The sequence below is a fragment of the Pithys albifrons genome, chromosome 12 (genome assembly GCF_047495875.1).
Source record: "Pithys albifrons albifrons isolate INPA30051 chromosome 12, PitAlb_v1, whole genome shotgun sequence".
Taxonomy (NCBI): Eukaryota; Metazoa; Chordata; class Aves; order Passeriformes; family Thamnophilidae; genus Pithys; species Pithys albifrons.
The window spans coordinates 20,601,469-20,617,909 of NC_092469.1; the positions used below are offsets into that span (position 1 = coordinate 20,601,469).

Below are 16,441 nucleotides of genomic sequence, written 5' to 3' on the forward strand. Positions count from 1 at the left end.
CACGTGGTTTGTAGCTCCTGAGGAAACTGGTTACTTAAGCCTTGTGGCCACTAAGTGGAGCTCAAACATCAGAGCTGAGGGTGCAGAACCTGCTCTGAAAGGAGTGTCTGTCCACTGGCATGAGGGGATGGAGATGGTCAGCTCATCCCTCTTCCCTTGAGACTAGGGGAGATTTTGGGAAGCTGGAGGAGGTTTTGGGAGGCTGAGGGATTTATGCAGATTATGGTGACTCCCTCTGAGACCTTGACAAATGGCTGGGTTGGGAGTTTGTGGGTAGCAAAAGTATCTGGAGGCTTATTAAGTACAACTCCAAACAGAAAAGGTGAAGGGACTGCATGCCTGGAAATAAGTTTGTGCTCAGTGGAATTGCAGTGTAGAGTCAGGTTTGTTGCCCCTCACTGCCCATTTTTTTTACTGGAAATCCTGGTTCTCACCTGTGTGAAAGAGCAAATGGAACAAGACAGACTGAAGGTCCAGGAATATGATTCCTGGTTTGTTTCTCTGGCAGTTATCTAAGTACCTGTGTATGTGGAATGTTCATTTGTGAAGCACTGTATAAATATCCCAGCTGAATGTGGGACTTGTCTGATGGGAAGTTCTAATTTCACGTCTTTTGATTCAGAGTCATGGAAAAGTGTCAAATTCCTTGCTGAGGGACATCTTGAATGGAGCTTGGAGCAGCTTGGTCTAGTGGAAGGTGTCTCTGCCCATGGCAGGGTGGTGGAGTGAGATGATCTTTAAGGTCCTTCCCAACCCAAACCATTCCATGATTCTGTGACCTGCAGGAAAACTGGTTTGCAGTTTCTTGGGAGGAGTGGCAGGTGGAGTCTTCCAACAGCATGTTGAGGAACATTTGAACACACAAATGTGTGTTGGGGCAAAGAGGGATGCAGGGAAGCTGTTTTCCAAGATATATTAGAGCTTCTCCTTCTGCCTGATGTCTATGTTGTTTCTCTGCACTGGAGGAAGGTGTGAAACATGATGAGCATGAGAAGGAGTTTGTTCTAGTGAAGAGCAAGGCTAAGAACACCAGGAGTGAAGTGCCACATGGAATTGTGTGGTTCCAGGGCTTAGTTGTGAATCTGACCTGGAATTTTTACTTGCATTACTAGAAGCCAAGCTGGTTTTTGACCATGACCCTCTTTCCCAAGAGGAAGTCACAGCTTCAGAACAGTCTGAAGGTATCTTTGGAACAGTAGCAGTGCCAGAGCAGTTATAGGAATCCATTTAATTACACGCTTCATTTAATTACAATCTTCACTTACAACCACGATTTGTGCACCTTAATTACCACATTGCCTGTTGGTTTGTGCTCTCCTTGGCTTGGTGATGGGACAGATCTCGCTATCCAGAACCATGTGATGGAGATGATGTCAATGAAAGTGACATCAGCTGGTTGGCAGCTCAAGGTGTGAGTCATGAACAGTCACCGTGACCGTGACCAGGATCGCTGCGCCCAAGGCTGAGCCTGCTGGTTGCTCCTTCCCTTGGCACTCATGGAGTCATGGGGCAGGGCTCTGTGTGGGAGAGTTTGAGCTCTTAGTGCTGCCCAAGGGGTGCTGGGTAGGAGCAGTGGCTCCACTCACCAATCCTGGATCCATCTCACTGCATGAAACCATGTGTGTGTCCAGAGATGGGATTTACAGTACTCATGGTGCCTTTTGGGGATCATGTTCCCTGCTTGCCTCTGGCACAATGGAGCTGTGGATGCCTCTTGGATCTCCAAAACAGGCTCCTTAAGATATCTTGGCAATTTAAAAATAAGTTTTGATGCACCCCTTTGCTTTTTTTGGTTTAACTCCGCTATGGAGAGAGACTTTTCAAAGGGCATGGACTGATAGGACAAGAGGAAATGACCTTAAGCTGAAGGAATGCAGGGTTAGAGGGAATATTGGAAAGAAATCCTTCCTGGGAGGGCTGTGGCTGCCCCATCCCTGGGAGTGTCCAAGGCCAGGTTGGACAGGGCTTGGAGCAACCTGGGATAGTGGGAGGTGGCCTTGCCTATGGCTGGGCATTGGAGCTGGATGATCTTTAACATCCCTTCCAACCCAAACCATTCCTTGATTCTGTTCTTGCCAGAAGCAGATTATAGGGAATCTACTGCTGGAAGTGCCTCAGCCTTGTCCTATGACAGAGGCACTGGTAGCTGCAGGGCTGGGCAGAGGAGCAGCAAACAGTGATTGCTCCTGGCTCCATTTGTGCAGGCTGGTGACAAGAATTTTTGGGTTGAATGAGGAGTTAGTTCTGAGCAGAAAGCTTTAAAATCTCCCTAAAAATCCTTGATGAGCACCTTCAGGGGAGAGAGAAATTAATGGGAGTACCTATCAATAACCCCAAAAGCCCTGTGTTGTTGAAGGCAGCGGTCCAAGTTCTCTTAATCCCAGAATCATGGAATCCCAGAATCATGGAATGCCAGACTGAGGGACCTTAAAGCTCATCTCGTTCTGCCCTATGATGGGCCTTGTGGCTGACACCCATGTCAACAAGACACTTCCTCCAGCACTGCAGGCACGTGGGTGTCTGTGGAGAAAAGCAACCTGCAGAAACAAGTTTTGGAACAGCTTTTAACAGAGTGAAAACATAATTCCTTCCACCTTCCCCCTTGGACAGCACATCCCTCCTGTCAGCGTTTTCCGGGAGCCTGCGCCACGCTCGGGGCTGTGCCATCGTGTCCCACAGAACCCTTGTGACAGGCTCCCAGCTTCCTGCAGGCAGTGCAGGGGTTGGAGCCATCTCCCCCACATTCCCCCGTGCCTGTCTGCAGAGGGGCAGCTTTGGGACTGAGCAGCTCCCGGGTTTGTTTAAGGTGGGAAACGCCTGTGATTGCTCCGCGCTTCCTGGGAAGCAGCATGGACAGCAGTGCCACAGCACTCACCTCTGCAGCTATTTATAGACTCTGGGCTTTCCCTAATTACTGGATCCCAGCTTGTGACAAGTCCAGCCCTTCCAGGTGTGACAAGGGCCGGCTTGGGCTGCAGGTGCCCGTTAACATTCCTGCCACTTCCAGAGCCCACGCCGCCCTGCTCTGCACTCATTAATTAATGAGCTGGGGAGGTTGGAAAACTGCTCCACAGAGGTTGGAAAACTACTCCAAAGATGTTGGAAAACTCCTCCACAGAGGTTGTGTAACCAGCAAGGAGCTTTGCCAAAGGCAGAGCTGAGGGTGTCAGTAATTACAGGTGATGCCAGTCGGTCTGTCAGCGTAGGAGCTCCCTGGGGTAGAGGCTGGAGGAAGGAACAAAGCATGACCTACAGAATGGAAGGGATGAGGGAAAAAACAAACAACAAATAGCCAGGAACATGGAAACAAATTCCCTTTCCATTGAAAGCTGGAAGGTTTAAGCTGACCTCTAAACAACAGCAGAGCTTAAGGCTGATGATTGGAAGAAGCCAGAGGATTTCCTGGCATTGCTAGTTCTTGAGGATGAGGAGGGTTAAAATTTAACAAAGATTTAAACCTGGTGGATTCAGGGACGGGTGTTTGTCTTAGAGAAGAAGAGGCTCCAGTGGGATTGTCACATGTGGATTGGCCTTTTTGGAAGGAATTCTAAAATTACCTTCCAGTACCTGAAGGGAGCTCACAAGAAAGATGGAGAAGGGACTTCATACAGGAGCATGGAGGACAAGGGGGAATGGCTTCAAACTACAAGAGAGTGGGTTTAGATTGGATATTAGGAAGGAATTCTTCCTGTGAGGGTGGGCAGGCCCAGAGGAGCTGTGGCTGCCCCATCCCTGGAAGTGTCCCAGGCCAGGCTGGACAGGGCTTGGAGCACCCTGGGATGGTGGGAGGTGTCCCTGCCCATGGCAGGGCGTGGCACTGGGTGGGTTTTAAGGTCCCTTCCCACCCAAACCATTCCGTGGTTCTGTGAATGTGTGATTTCTGCTTTATGCCTTGGGTTGGTTATTTTTTCCTCAAGAAGAGCATTCCAAGAAGTTACAATGCTGGTAAAACTGTTCCTCCCTCTGCTCCTCCTCTTCCCTCCTCAGGCATCGAACACTTAAACAAGCCAGGACACTTTATGATCAAGTAAAGGGATAACTTGGCTGTCTGTCCTCCTGCTCCCCATCTCCAGAACAAGTTCTGATGCCCCAGGCTTGGCCTGATTTTTGCTGAGTGCAAAATTCCTTCTTTCTCTCTCTGTGTTGCCAGTGGAGCTCCGCGTTGTGCAAAGCACTTCAGGGATAAAGAATGAAATATGTTCTCTGAAGAAACCTGGAGCAGTGCAAGATGTTCTGACCCTTAGCTGGGAGCAAAGGCTCTACACAGAGAAATAATTCATTTTAATCCTTGCTTTGTTGCCATAGGCTTTTATCCCACTGGCATCCAAGTGGATCTGGTTGTTCCAGGAACACATGGAGCAGTGCAGTGTGTGGGACCTGTTGGTGGTTGTATTCCCAAGGGACTGAGAGGGTAGGTTTAGATTGGGTATTAGGAAGGAATTCTTCCTGTGAGGGTGGGCAGGCCCAGAGAATCTGTTGCTGCCCCATCCCTGGAAGTGTCCAAGGCCAGGTCGGATGGAGGAGCTCATTTCCGAGGGGAAGCAGAGGGGCAGGCACTGAGCTCTTCTCTGTGGTGAGCAGTGACAGGACCCAAGGGAATGGCTGGAGCTGTGTATGGGGAGGCTTAGGTTGGATCTCAGGAAAAGGTTCTTTCTTCAGAGAGTGGTGGGCACTGAACAGGCTCCCCAGGGCAGTGGGCACAGCCCTGAGGCTGCCAGAGCTCCAGGAGTGTTTGGGCAACACTCTGAGGGACAGGGTGGGAGTGTTGGAGTGTCTGTGCATGGCCAGGAGTTGGACTGGAGGATCCTGGTGGCTCCCTTCCAACTCAGGATATTCCATGGGTGTGTGAGTTGGACACACTGGCAAGGACAGCAGGCTCAGCATCACTGCCCATGGCTGGGGTGGCACTGGGTGGTGTTGGCCAAGTGAGGAGACACAGGAGGAAGCCACCCCATGCTGCATGGCCATGAGGTGGACGTTGGTTTCTTTCCCATCTGGATTTCTCTCCATGGAATGCTGTGGGTTCTGGAGAGGAGTAGCATGGCAAAATGAGGCTGTGGGTGAGGCATTGTCACCTCCAGTTCTCAAAATCTGTCCTGACATCTGATCTGAAAGCTGTTCCCACACACAAGACAAGCCTCAAGTTGTGCCAGGGCAGGCTCAGGTCGGACATCAGGAGGAATTTCTTCATGAAAAGGGGAAGAGGAGGAGGAGGCTGTTGTCTTCTGAGGTGTTCCCAGGAGGTGACAGCAGTTCTGAAGCTGCCAGAAGGAGCAGTGTCCCAGTGACCCATCCTGTGATTATCGCACACACAACACTTTTTGGGAAGGAAGTTCCTAAAATCCTGTTAATGGGGAGCACTTAGATAGTCATTAAAAATAAAAATAACCCCTGCAGGTGGAAACACAGAAAACTGAAAGCAAAGTCAGAAAGGGCAAATTATAAATCCTTGTAAAACTCTTCCAGCAAGGAGCGTTTCGTCCCAGCTTCTGCTGAGGTGTCACCTGGATCTGGTGCTGCAGATCCTGAGATGAAAGGGTACGTGATCCTATGGCTACACTCACCCTTGTGTTATTTTTCCAAGTTAGTTCAAGTTGACTTTGTTAATCTGTGGGCTGAGCACATTAATGAGCAGGATAACCTGGAGTCTGAAATCAATGAGTGCAGGTTATCCAGGGCTTGCAAGCCAGGAAGCATTGGAATGAGCTTGATTAGATAAAGGAGTGGCAAAAAGAAGGGAATGCAAATGGAGTGATTCATGGCTCTGTGTGTGGAGCACAAAGCAACTGAACTTGGTTTTTTGGAAGAATCTGTAACTCTGAGTGTTCCTGGGTCATTGTTGTCTTTTCCCACCAGAGTGGTCTCTCTGTGCTGCCAACACAGCTCCTTTTTGGGTCTGGAAGCTTTGTGTGAAAGCATCTGTACCTCAGATACAGCTTGGGTTTTTTGGAGGGTTTAATGGTAGCATCTCATCCCACTGCCTGAAGATGGTGTGGTACGATGGTGGATTTTGGGTTCTCTTAGTTTTTCCCATGGGAATGTTGGCATTGCTTAAATCCTTTGTTCCTTCCCCATTTGTTCTGCCACAGGAGGAGGAGCAGGTAGGACAGTTCCCATTTGTCCTGCAGAGTAGACAACTGTGTGCTCTTCTCTTCTGGGTTTGAATTGGGTGTTGCTAAGACCCTGGAATGTTCTGATTTAGTCTCATATCCATCAGAAATCAGGGAGAAGGGAAGAACAGCCTCCATGAGGAGGCTCTCCAGGTATCTGCACCTCCCCTGGGTGGCTTCTTGGAGCTCAGTGACTTAAGGGAAGCAAATGGCCCCAGGCTGTTGGGGTTCCCAGGCTGGAATAAGATTTATCTGCTCCAGCTGGAGTTGGACCTCTGCTCCTGCACATTCCAGGTGTCCCACACAGCATTGCCCAGAGGAGGATTTCCCTTCTCTCCATGGACAGATCTTGCCCTGTGCTGCTCCAAGGTTCTTTAGACTCACAATCCAGTGCCCTGCATGGAAACACTGCTGTGATAAATGTGATAACAACTTGTTTACATCCCTGTTTTTTGTGGTGCAGCTTCCAGCTGGAGCACTGGAACCTGGTTAGACGGCTTTGCTTTCATTTCTGCTCCCAGTTCTTTGGGGAGTTAATGATAAGAAAAGCTCTGCTCTGGTGCCAGGCTGGGAGAGCTGGGAGTGTTCAGCCTGCAGGGAGACCTCAGAGCCCCTTCCAGAGAGCCCCAGAGCCCCAAGAGAGCTGGAGAGGGACTTTGGACAAGGGTCTGGAGTGACAGGACAAGGTGGAATGGCTTTCCACTGCTAGAGGGCCAAGTTAGATGGGATATTGGGAAGGAATTCTTGGCTGTGAAGGTGGGCAGGCCCTGGCACAGGTTGCCCAGAGAAGCTGTGACTGTCCCATCCCTGGAAGTGTCCAAGGCCAGGTTGGACAGGGCTTGGAGCAACCTGGGCTGGTGGGAGGTGTCCCTGCCCATGGCAGGGGATGGAATTGGAACTGGATGATCTTTAAGGTCCCTTCTAAACCAAACCATTCCATGATAAAATCTCTCTGCAAACCAAACCAAACTTTTCCAAGTTCTCCAAGAAACATTCCTGTGGACAGAAGTTTCTGTCAGTCCCTGTTGGCCTCTGAGGTGCTGCCTCTGCTTCCCCAGTAAAAGACAAGGATTTCATAACCCTCAGTGGAGATGAAGGGCATCGAGTGACTCAGATGTGGATCTCAAGGAATGTGTTTTACTTTGGCGTTTCAGAGCTGGAGATCCTGGGAGATCTCCCACACTGGATTTTATTAAAACCTGGGAAGTCTGGGGCAGGATCTCTGCATGCTGGTGCCTCTCATTTACAGGAGGCTCTTGAGGCATCAAATGCTCAGCCCTTAGGGTAGATCACATCTCTGATAAGTTTATCTCCCTGCTGTGATGATTTCATCCTGGAGGTTCAGATGGTATCTCCTCTCTTTAATTTTCAAGCCTCTCCCCACCAGGCTTTGAAGAAATCCTTCCTTTTTTTTTTTTTCCTTTTTTTTCCTTTTTTCCCTCTTTCCCTAAGCACTGATAACTCAGCTTTAGATGGATACAGCTTTCCAAAATCCTCCTCTTTGCTAATATTTCACCAAGATCAACAAGCACCATCTCCAAGGTCCAGCATTTCCCATCGTAGACACACGTAGGTGGATTTGGGGAGCTGTTGTCTTCCTTTTTGCTGAGACAGGAAAAATTCCAGTGTGCCTGCACCCTGCTGGAATTTATTTTGCAGCAATTACAGGTCTCTTCACAACTGCCTTGGCACATGGCTCCAGCCATTCCTCGAGTCCACTTCCTCTGGAAAATTCCACTGCCACTGAAGGAAAAGGCAGTGCTGACGCAATCCCAGCTTTCCTGCGAGAAGCTCAAAGGCTTTTAAGTCGTGGCTGGACTTCCCTGCTGGGGCAAACAGAGCAGTGAGTGTGGCTGGAGGAGCAGCCCTGGAGCCAGGCTGACATCACCGCTGCCCGTGGGTGCCAGGCTTGGCATTCCCTGCAGGAGTGCGTCCCCCGGGAAGGGGAAGGATGGCTGAAACACTTTCCCCAGGAAGCTTGTTTTCCCCTCCAAGATTAGAAATGCTTCAGCAGCATTTGCATAATACATGAGGAGAGCAGCAAGAGCTGTGCAGCTCTGCTTTGCCCCCTCCAAACCCTCGCTGGCTCCAGGATTCCCTTGGGAGCCGAGCGCGTGCGGTCGGGAGCTGCCTGACCCGCACGGGGCTGTGCTGCCAGCTGGAGCTGCCTCTGTTCCTCCTCTCCCTGCCAAAGCCACGTTCTGCTTCAGTTCTCTCTTGATTGCTCTCCTTAAATTCCAGCCAAAGAGGCATCAGTGTGTTCGATCTGGAAAATGAGGCTTTTAGTTACTTTAAGGGTAAAATGGGCTTTGGAAGTAGCGAAGCTCTGCAGCCCTTGCTGGTGCCTGGGTGATCCTTGGGGCTCTGGGAGGAAATGAAGGTGCTTTTGGTCAGTCTCTTGTCCCTTATTCCCTCTAATTTATTTTTTTTTAAACCCTGTGGCATAGACTTATATCATAGTTTATCTCCCAAGGGAAAACCAGCACAACTAATTAAGGAGTTAATTCTGAAATACTGGAAATGTTTCCTAGAAATTGCATTTGGTGAAAAGGGAGACTGGAATTAACATGTGGATTATTCTGCCAGCCACTCTCTTTGCTGAGGTGTGTGAAGTTTGCCTGCAGCCTGGGAAACTGGTGAGGATGAGGATGAACTTGAGGTGACCCCATGGCTCCCCATCCTGGCACCATCTCTCCTCCTTGCTCAGCTCCTGCAGCTGGTCAGACCTTGCCATGGGCAGGTTGGACTCACTGACCCAGCAGCAAACCATTCTTATTTTTCAGTGTATTGAATTAAGGAGTTGGGAGCTCCAACAAGCACCAGATCCAGCACAAGGTGGGAAGGAAAAATCACCTGTTTGTAAGAGTGAAAGTGAGGAGGGAACCTCCCCGTTCTCATCTCCCAGGAGAGTCTTCAGTGGAACTCAACACAGGCTGTAATTGGGATGTTCCTCTTGGCAGTGGCTCCAGCTCACTTTCAGCTCTGACTCCTGAATTCCACTGGAGAAGTGGAGCTGAGCAGCACCAGGTGCCAGTCTCTTGTTTTAGGTTAAAGGAGTTTCTTTGGTGATGCCAAACATTGGGGATGCAGGCAGCTCTTGAGGAAAGGCTTTGAAAAGGCCCTGACAGAGCATCATCCTTGTCTGTAGTGTGTTTACTGCTGAGTCAAAAAGCCAAGCACATCCCAAAATGAGGCTTCTTGCTGTTGTGGTTTTCCTGGGGGAAAAAACCTTTCCTCCAGAAAGTGACTTCATCCAGAGAGAATTGCATCAAACCAGGTACTAGGTGCAAGTAATGAGATTTGCTTTCAGAGTCAGCTTTGCTCTGAGCTGTGGAGCTCAGCCTGAGTTGTTCCCACCTGGAGTTGGAGCTGAGCTCCAGATCCCTGGATGTGCTGTTGGATGTGAATGTGAGTTGGGTTTTAGCAAGAGAATAAATTTTGAAAAACTGTTGCAGGAGAAAGTTGAGCCTGAGAGGGGCAAGGTCATTCATTAGTTAAGAGATTCATGGAATATCCTGAGTGGGAAGGGACCCACAGGGATCATCAGTCCAACTCCTGGCCCTGCAGAGACACACCAGCAATCCCACCCTGTCCCTCGGAGCGTTGTCCAAACCCTCCTGCAGCTCTGGCAGCCTCGGGGCTGTGGCCACTGCCCTGGGGAGCCTGGTCAGTGCCCACCACCCTCTGGGGGAAGGACCTTTCCCTGACATCCCACCTGCCCCTGCCCTGACACAGCTGTTGATGTTCACAAGCCTTGGATACTGCAGGAAAAGCTTCTCAGCAGGTTTTACCCAGGTCTTGAGATGGATGATGCCTCTGCCCTCCTGTGCCAGCAGAAAATCCCCCCTGCATTTCCCAAAGCACACAGACAGCAATCCCTTGGGAAGGGATGTTGGATCGGGATAGTAGAGCATGATCTATGACCATCCTCACATGGTTTTCTCCTCCTTTGCTTGCTGTGTGTCCTGCTTGACCCCAGGTCTGTAAGCTGTTCCCAGCCTTCTTTTTCTTCTCCGCTCTTGGTTGATTTGAGGGTATTTTAGGGGTCAAAATGGCTTCAAAGTGAGTTTGCAAACAGCTGCTGGAAGGAGACCTTGGCACCAGCTACAACTGTGTAGTGTTATCAGGGCAGAAATAACAAGTCCAGTGTGTCTCAGCCCCACATTCAAGGGTCGTGCTCTTCCTCCATGATTAAATACTGATGGAGTTGTAGCTGTAACTTGGCAAACTTGACCATCCCACTGCAAATATCATGTGCTGAGTTAAATGGTGTGTGTTGGAGCAATGCTGGGAAGGGTCAGGATGGAATGAATAATGCTGAGCCATAACCCTGCCCAGGACTCCCTTACCAGGCAGTTTTGTGTGTTCCACGTAATCATCCCCTTCTGAAGGTGGAATGAGATTTGTGGGAGAGGTGAATGTGAAAGAAGAGTTTCTCCTCATGGAGAATTCTGAATATACTGGGGTAGATGTAGGACAAAGAGTAAAATTGCTTTTATATCAGCAAAGATAAGGAAGGAGTCAGATGCTGGTTTTTTAGGTCAGCATATCCAAGTTCTGGAGTCAGGAGGAGGTAACTCTGTCAGCAAGGAAGGGATGAGGCTCCTCAGTGACTACTGAAGCCTTCAAAGGGCTGAACAGGCTGCTAACAAAGAGCTTTAATTATCCTGTTGTCTGTTGAAGTGTTGAGGCAAGAAACAGAGTCCCTGGAATTATTAGAAAACTTGGAGGAGGCTTTTTTATCTCAAAAAGTAGAGGAAGTTGGGTGGGGAGTGGTTGCTTCAGTCGTGTGACTAATGGGGTGGTACTGGCTGAACCCAGCCATGGAAGGGGCCTTTCCTCCCCAAATTCTTAGGGAGTTAATTATTTGGAGAAAAGGAACAAACACATCACTGTCCTGGTAAATTGATGGGTGCAACAGGCTTCATAAAGCTTTAATGCAGCACACACTTTGCCTAAAAGCCAGGGAAGAAGGTCGGAGGCAGGTGATTGGGGAGCTGGGTGCAGGTTAGAGTGAGGGCAAGGAAAAATTCCAAGTTAAATCACCCAGAGATAAGAGAGGTAATAAAGTCTCAGCCTGAAAAAAACTCATCCTGGAGAATTTAAGGAAGTGTCTGGTGCAGGTGCTGAAGAGCTGGCCCTGAATTATTTTCAGGGGATTGGAGAGGAGGGAAACATGGAGAAGCAAAAACAGGGAAATGGGAATAGGACCCTTAAAAGGGAAGGAGGAGATGGAGAGTGTCTGGCCTGACTGGTTATCACCAGCATGTTTGGTGGTGTTTATAAACACCTGGAGAATAATCCAGGGTAAATCAGCCATGATGAGCTGCTTTATGCTCAGGTGATGAGGGAACTGTTCCCCTGGGAAGGGTGAGAACAGGTCGCTGTGTCTTGGCCTGTAACACAGCCCCACATGATGTCCTGATAAGGGAATTGTAGGAGAATAATTCTGGCTGTCTTCTGAGTAACTCTTCTCTCCATGGCACCAGGGGCTGCCTGCCAGGATTGGGCTGCTCCATCTCTACAGGAAGAACCAGGTTTCCCATTCCCTTCCCTTTCGTGTGTCCATTCCTTGGAGTCCAAAAGCTGAACCTGAAATCAGTTGGGAGGTCACTGCTTGCTCAGTGTGACAAAGAGGTTCATAAAATTGTATGTTTGTAGACACTGATTTACAAACTGAGAGTTGTTCTAACACTTTATCCCCCCAAAATGGCACTGCACATCCATGGTACTGCCAAGAGCTGGTACTGCCATACAGCCTGAAATTCTGCGTTATTTTTGTGGCCCTGCATATCTGTTTATACATTTTACTACAACATATTCATAATTTCTGATATCTTTTTCTGGCCTCTGTGTATCTTCCTGTATAAAAGGCCTAAAAATGCCAGCTGCTTGAGTGCCCTTTGTTTTCCAGCCGCCAGCCCGAGCCACCAAAGAAGGACAAGGAGTCGTCCGTGCTGGGCACCGCGCCCTCCAAACGCGCGGACGAGTGGAAGGATCCCTGGCGACGATCCAAGTCCCCCAAGAAGAAGCTCGGCGTGTCCATGTCCCCCAGCCGAGCCCGGAGGCGCCGGAAAACCTCTGCTTCCTCAGCCTCTGGCTCTGGCTCCTCCAGGTGAGAGCCTGGCACAGCCCTCGGGGAGCCTGGCACAGCCCCTGGGGAGCCTGGCACAGCCCCTGGGGAGCCTGGCACAGCCCTCGGAGAGCCTGGCACAGCCGCTGGAGCATCCCGGGGTGGGCGGTGGCTCCTTCGTGGCCAGGGAAGGTGTTGAAGTGTTTGGCACAGGTTGCCCAGAAAGATTGTGGGTTCTCCATCCCTGGAAGTGTCCAAGGCCAGCTTGGACAGGGCTTGGAACAACCTGGCCTAGTGGAAGGTGTCCCTGCCCATGGCATGGTGTGGAACTGGATGGATCCTTAAGGTCCTTCCAATCCAACCCATTCCATGTTTTTGTGTTTGGCAAAGCAGTTCAGGACCTGCTGGTCAGTAACACCTATGGACAGGTAGTGAGATGGAATCCAGAGGGGGCAGGAAAAACTGTGGGAGCTGTGCTGTGACCTGTTGAAGATTAGGAAAAAGCAAGTCCTTGGAAAAGCCACCTCTCAGGTCAATTAGATCTGGATGAGTCTGGGTGATTAGTAACTCACCTACAGGAAAATGACCTTAACAGGAGCAGAAATTGCTGGAAACTGTGAAAATTGCAGCCTGGTCACTTCAGGTGGGATGAGGGGAGACCACTCTAGTAGGAGCATGTTGGTGCTACTGGGAAAAACGGGTTGTGGAGGTTTGATGGGGCCTTGGAGGCTGGAGTGGAGCTTGGAAACCAACAGGTGTAAAATAAGATTAAAACTACCTTTTAGAAAGAAACTCCCTGGATCTGGGAGCCTCAAGGCACAAGCTGGATCTGTTTTCTTTGAATGCTTAAACTTCAACCTCTTGAAAAAAGTGAGGAAAGTATCCCAGAGGAATGAGGAACATCCTGAATTGGAGATAGGGATCTAAAAGCCAAAGTCCTCCTGAAGCAGATTTTCTTGCTGGGATCACTGCACCCAAGGTTTTTCTGTTTTCCCTGATCTGTCAGGGGATTGTCTGGTGAAAAGGCATAAAAATGTGTGGAAGCAGTTCCCAAAAGGATGGAAAATTAATAACTAAAGGAAGGGAGGGTTATGTAAGGGTGCAAAGAGGGTTGGAACAACAGGATCATTCCTTAATGCCAAGTGGGAGCTGAGAAGAGGCTGCAATCCTGACAGGTCACCAAGGAGAAGGCTCCAAGCTTTTGGAGCAGAACTTGGGAAGAACATACTTGGAGACTCAAGTCTCAGAGGACTTTCTGAGAGGTGCTAAATTTTGCTGTTTCTGTTTCAGGTCCTCTTCTCGTTCATCCACCTATTCTGGTTCAGGCTCCTCACGGTCTCGCTCCAGATCATCTTCCTACAGCTCTTACTCCAGTCGCTCCTCCAGGCACAGCTCTTTCTCAGGCAGCAGGTCCAGGTAATGGCTCCTGGGATTTGGAGCCAATGGAAAACTGGTTTCTAAATGCTTCCTAACAGCTCCTTTCTGCTGCTGCTTAAAAGCAAATAAGCAACTCCTGAAATAATCCATTCAAAGCACTTCCCTGAGTGGAGGGAACACGAGGCAGGATGCCAGTGTGGTTGTTGGATGCAGGAGATCCATCAGCCACCCCCTCCTCTCCCCAGTGCTCCCACCCACGAGCACAGCGCTGTTGTGGCTGGGCTCCTTCCCACCATGCCTCTGGTAAATTAACATTCCCATCATTTGTATTGGGTGATTAGGAGATGTTCATCTGCATCTCTTTTCTATGGCACTGGAATTTCTGTTCCAAGAGGCAAATCACATTTCTTTATTAAAGCAGTTGTTTTGTGATAGTCCTGACACTTCAAAGCAGCAATTCAGTGTTCCATGCTGATTAGAGGGATGTTTATTCCTCTGAACTTCCTTGGCCCTGCAGACAATTTCCCAAGTCTGGAATATACATAGTAGGAGAACTGGCTCCCTGGATAGGCTCCTCTTTAGAGCTGAGATCACACAGACTGGATCACAGGAGACCTGGTTTCTCCTGGGAAGGGCTCAGGTGGAGTTGATCTCATCTGGGGAGCAGTCTGACCTTCCTCCATCCACCCCACTCTGGGCTCTGCTCCTTGCAGGGCAGTGCCAGGGGTAGGTGACCCACTTGGGCCTTTCCCTGCAGGTAGGAGAGTGAGGAACACCCTGGTTCCTCCTAACTGTTCTCCAGAAGGCCTGTCCTCCAAGTGCCCAGCTTTCTGGGATGCAACAGAGGGACTTCCAGTCTTGGCACTGGGATGAATCACCTGAGCACATGTTGTGTCCTGCCAGTGGCTCAGCTCAAGTCAGACCTGGCCTTAGAAAACAGCTCTTGCCCTTTGATCTGTTGCCTTTGAGATGTACCACGTACTTTTTCTCTTTGTGTTCCAGAAACTACAGATAAATACTAGATTTAGGTGTATTTTTTGTGTCTTTCTCACAACTTTTTGGGGTTTTTTCTGCTGTTTAAAGGATAAACTGCACTAGGAGTTGCAGGGCATAAAACAGGTTGAGGCAATTCATGCTGAACTTGCAAGTCAAAATCCTACTTGTTTTCCTGGAGACTTATTTCCCCTAAGGAGAGTATACAGAGAGTATGGAGACAGCCTTGGGTGTTGGTGTGTGGAATACCTGGAGTGCTTCTCTTCCAGCTAACCCATTTTTTAACTTTTCCTTTCTGCTTTTACCACTGTCTAAAGTTAAGTTTTGCTGAACAGAGTCCAAATATAAAAGAAGGATAAGCTCAGGACTAGTTTTGGGGAGGAAGGAGTGGTGCCTGAATGCACTGAGAGCCAGGAAAACCTCCTGCAATCCCTGAGACTGAGCTGAGTGATGTCTCTCTCCCTGCTTAGGTCACGGTCCTTCTCATCTTCTCCCTCTCCTTCTCCAACACCATCTCCACACAAGCCGCTGGCGAAGGCCAAAGGGGAGTTATTGCCACCTCCTGGGAAAGGGTAAGGCTTCATCTCCCTCTGGATACCCCAGTGCAGAGAGTCCAGACAGACAGACCCCTCAGACCTCCACAGGCCTCAAGGTGAAGGAGGGGAGGGTCAGATGGGATATTGGGAAGAAATTCTTTGTTGTGAGGGTGGGGAGGCCCTGGCACAGGTTGCCAGAGAAGCTGTGCCATCCCTGGGAGTGTCCCAGGCCAGGCTGGACAGGGTTGGACAGGGCTTGGAACACCCTGGGATAGTGGGAGGTGTCCCTGCCCCATGACAGGAGGTGACACTGGATGAACTTTCATCTTGGGATTCTACAGCCTGGTGGACAGTTGAAGGAAGAAATTAAAAAAATGCAAAATAGAACCTGCATAGGAGAGTGTTTAGCTTGGCATATTTAACTAAATAGTGACATTTTAACTTGTTAAATGCAAGTTAAACTGTACAAGTATCCTGAAATAGTACAGGTACATATGAGTGTTCAAACTGCTTAAACTGTGCGTGCTCCGATAGAGGAGCTCTGTGAAAGTTTAATTCAGTGCTGTGGCTTGGGTTAATGCACAGCCTTAGAATAAAGAAGCTTTTAGCTATGAAGGACTATGAAGGTGGTTGTGGCACATTATGACAGTGCTCCTGCTCTTTTAAATTCCTGAAATTGCTATTTCACAAACTCTACAACAGTAAATTACGGATGTGCCGGAGGGTGACACAACACTGTAGTGATGTCACCTCTGCTGAGGTGACCTGCAAATAAGTGACACCATGGGAATCCCCCTGAATTCTCCAGAATATGGGACAATCCCCTTTGCCACACTTTTTATACAATATTAGCCTGTTATTTTGGGTTCAGCCCTTGGAGGCCTCGCTCGGCACATGCAGCGGTGCCTTTGCACCCTCGCAGTGCTCCTGCAGTGCTGGTTTGGTAACACCACAGCACTAGCACAGGGATTATTTTCACTGGATAACGTGGCATGAGCTTAATCCTGTGTTCTGCAGGGGATAAATGCAGATACTGAGCAGAAGGGGAGGATTTAACAATGTCTGTGTGCAGACAGCCACCTCCTCCCTGATTAATCAGTGCTGGGGTGGACCAGTGCCTAAAGGGAGCTGGAGGGGGACTTGGGACAAGGGCCTGGAGGGACAGGACAAGGGCCTGGAGGGACAGGACAAGGTGGAATGGCTTCCCACTGCCAGAGGGCAGGGTTAGATGGGATGTTGGGAAGGAAACCTTTCCTGTGAGGCTGGGCAGGCCCTGGCACATGTTGCCCAGAGAAGCTATGACTGCCCCATCCCTGGAAGTGTCCAAGGCCAGGCTGGACAGGGTTTGGAGC

The 16,441-nt window shown here is 49.5% G+C and overlaps 1 protein-coding gene across 4 annotated transcripts in view; it reads left to right on the forward strand.

The window, feature by feature from the left end:
- The window catches only part of ZC3H18 (zinc finger CCCH-type containing 18), a 47,289-nt gene that overhangs the window by 18,740 nt on the left and 12,108 nt on the right, over positions 1-16,441 (forward strand). For all 4 annotated transcript variants that reach the window (XM_071567448.1, XM_071567451.1, XM_071567449.1 and 1 more), the window contains 3 exons: positions 12,025-12,225; positions 13,474-13,599; positions 15,024-15,125. In XM_071567448.1, the coding sequence (XP_071423549.1) occupies positions 12,025-12,225; positions 13,474-13,599; positions 15,024-15,125 (429 nt within the window). The remainder of the gene's footprint in view (positions 1-12,024; positions 12,226-13,473; positions 13,600-15,023; positions 15,126-16,441) is intronic.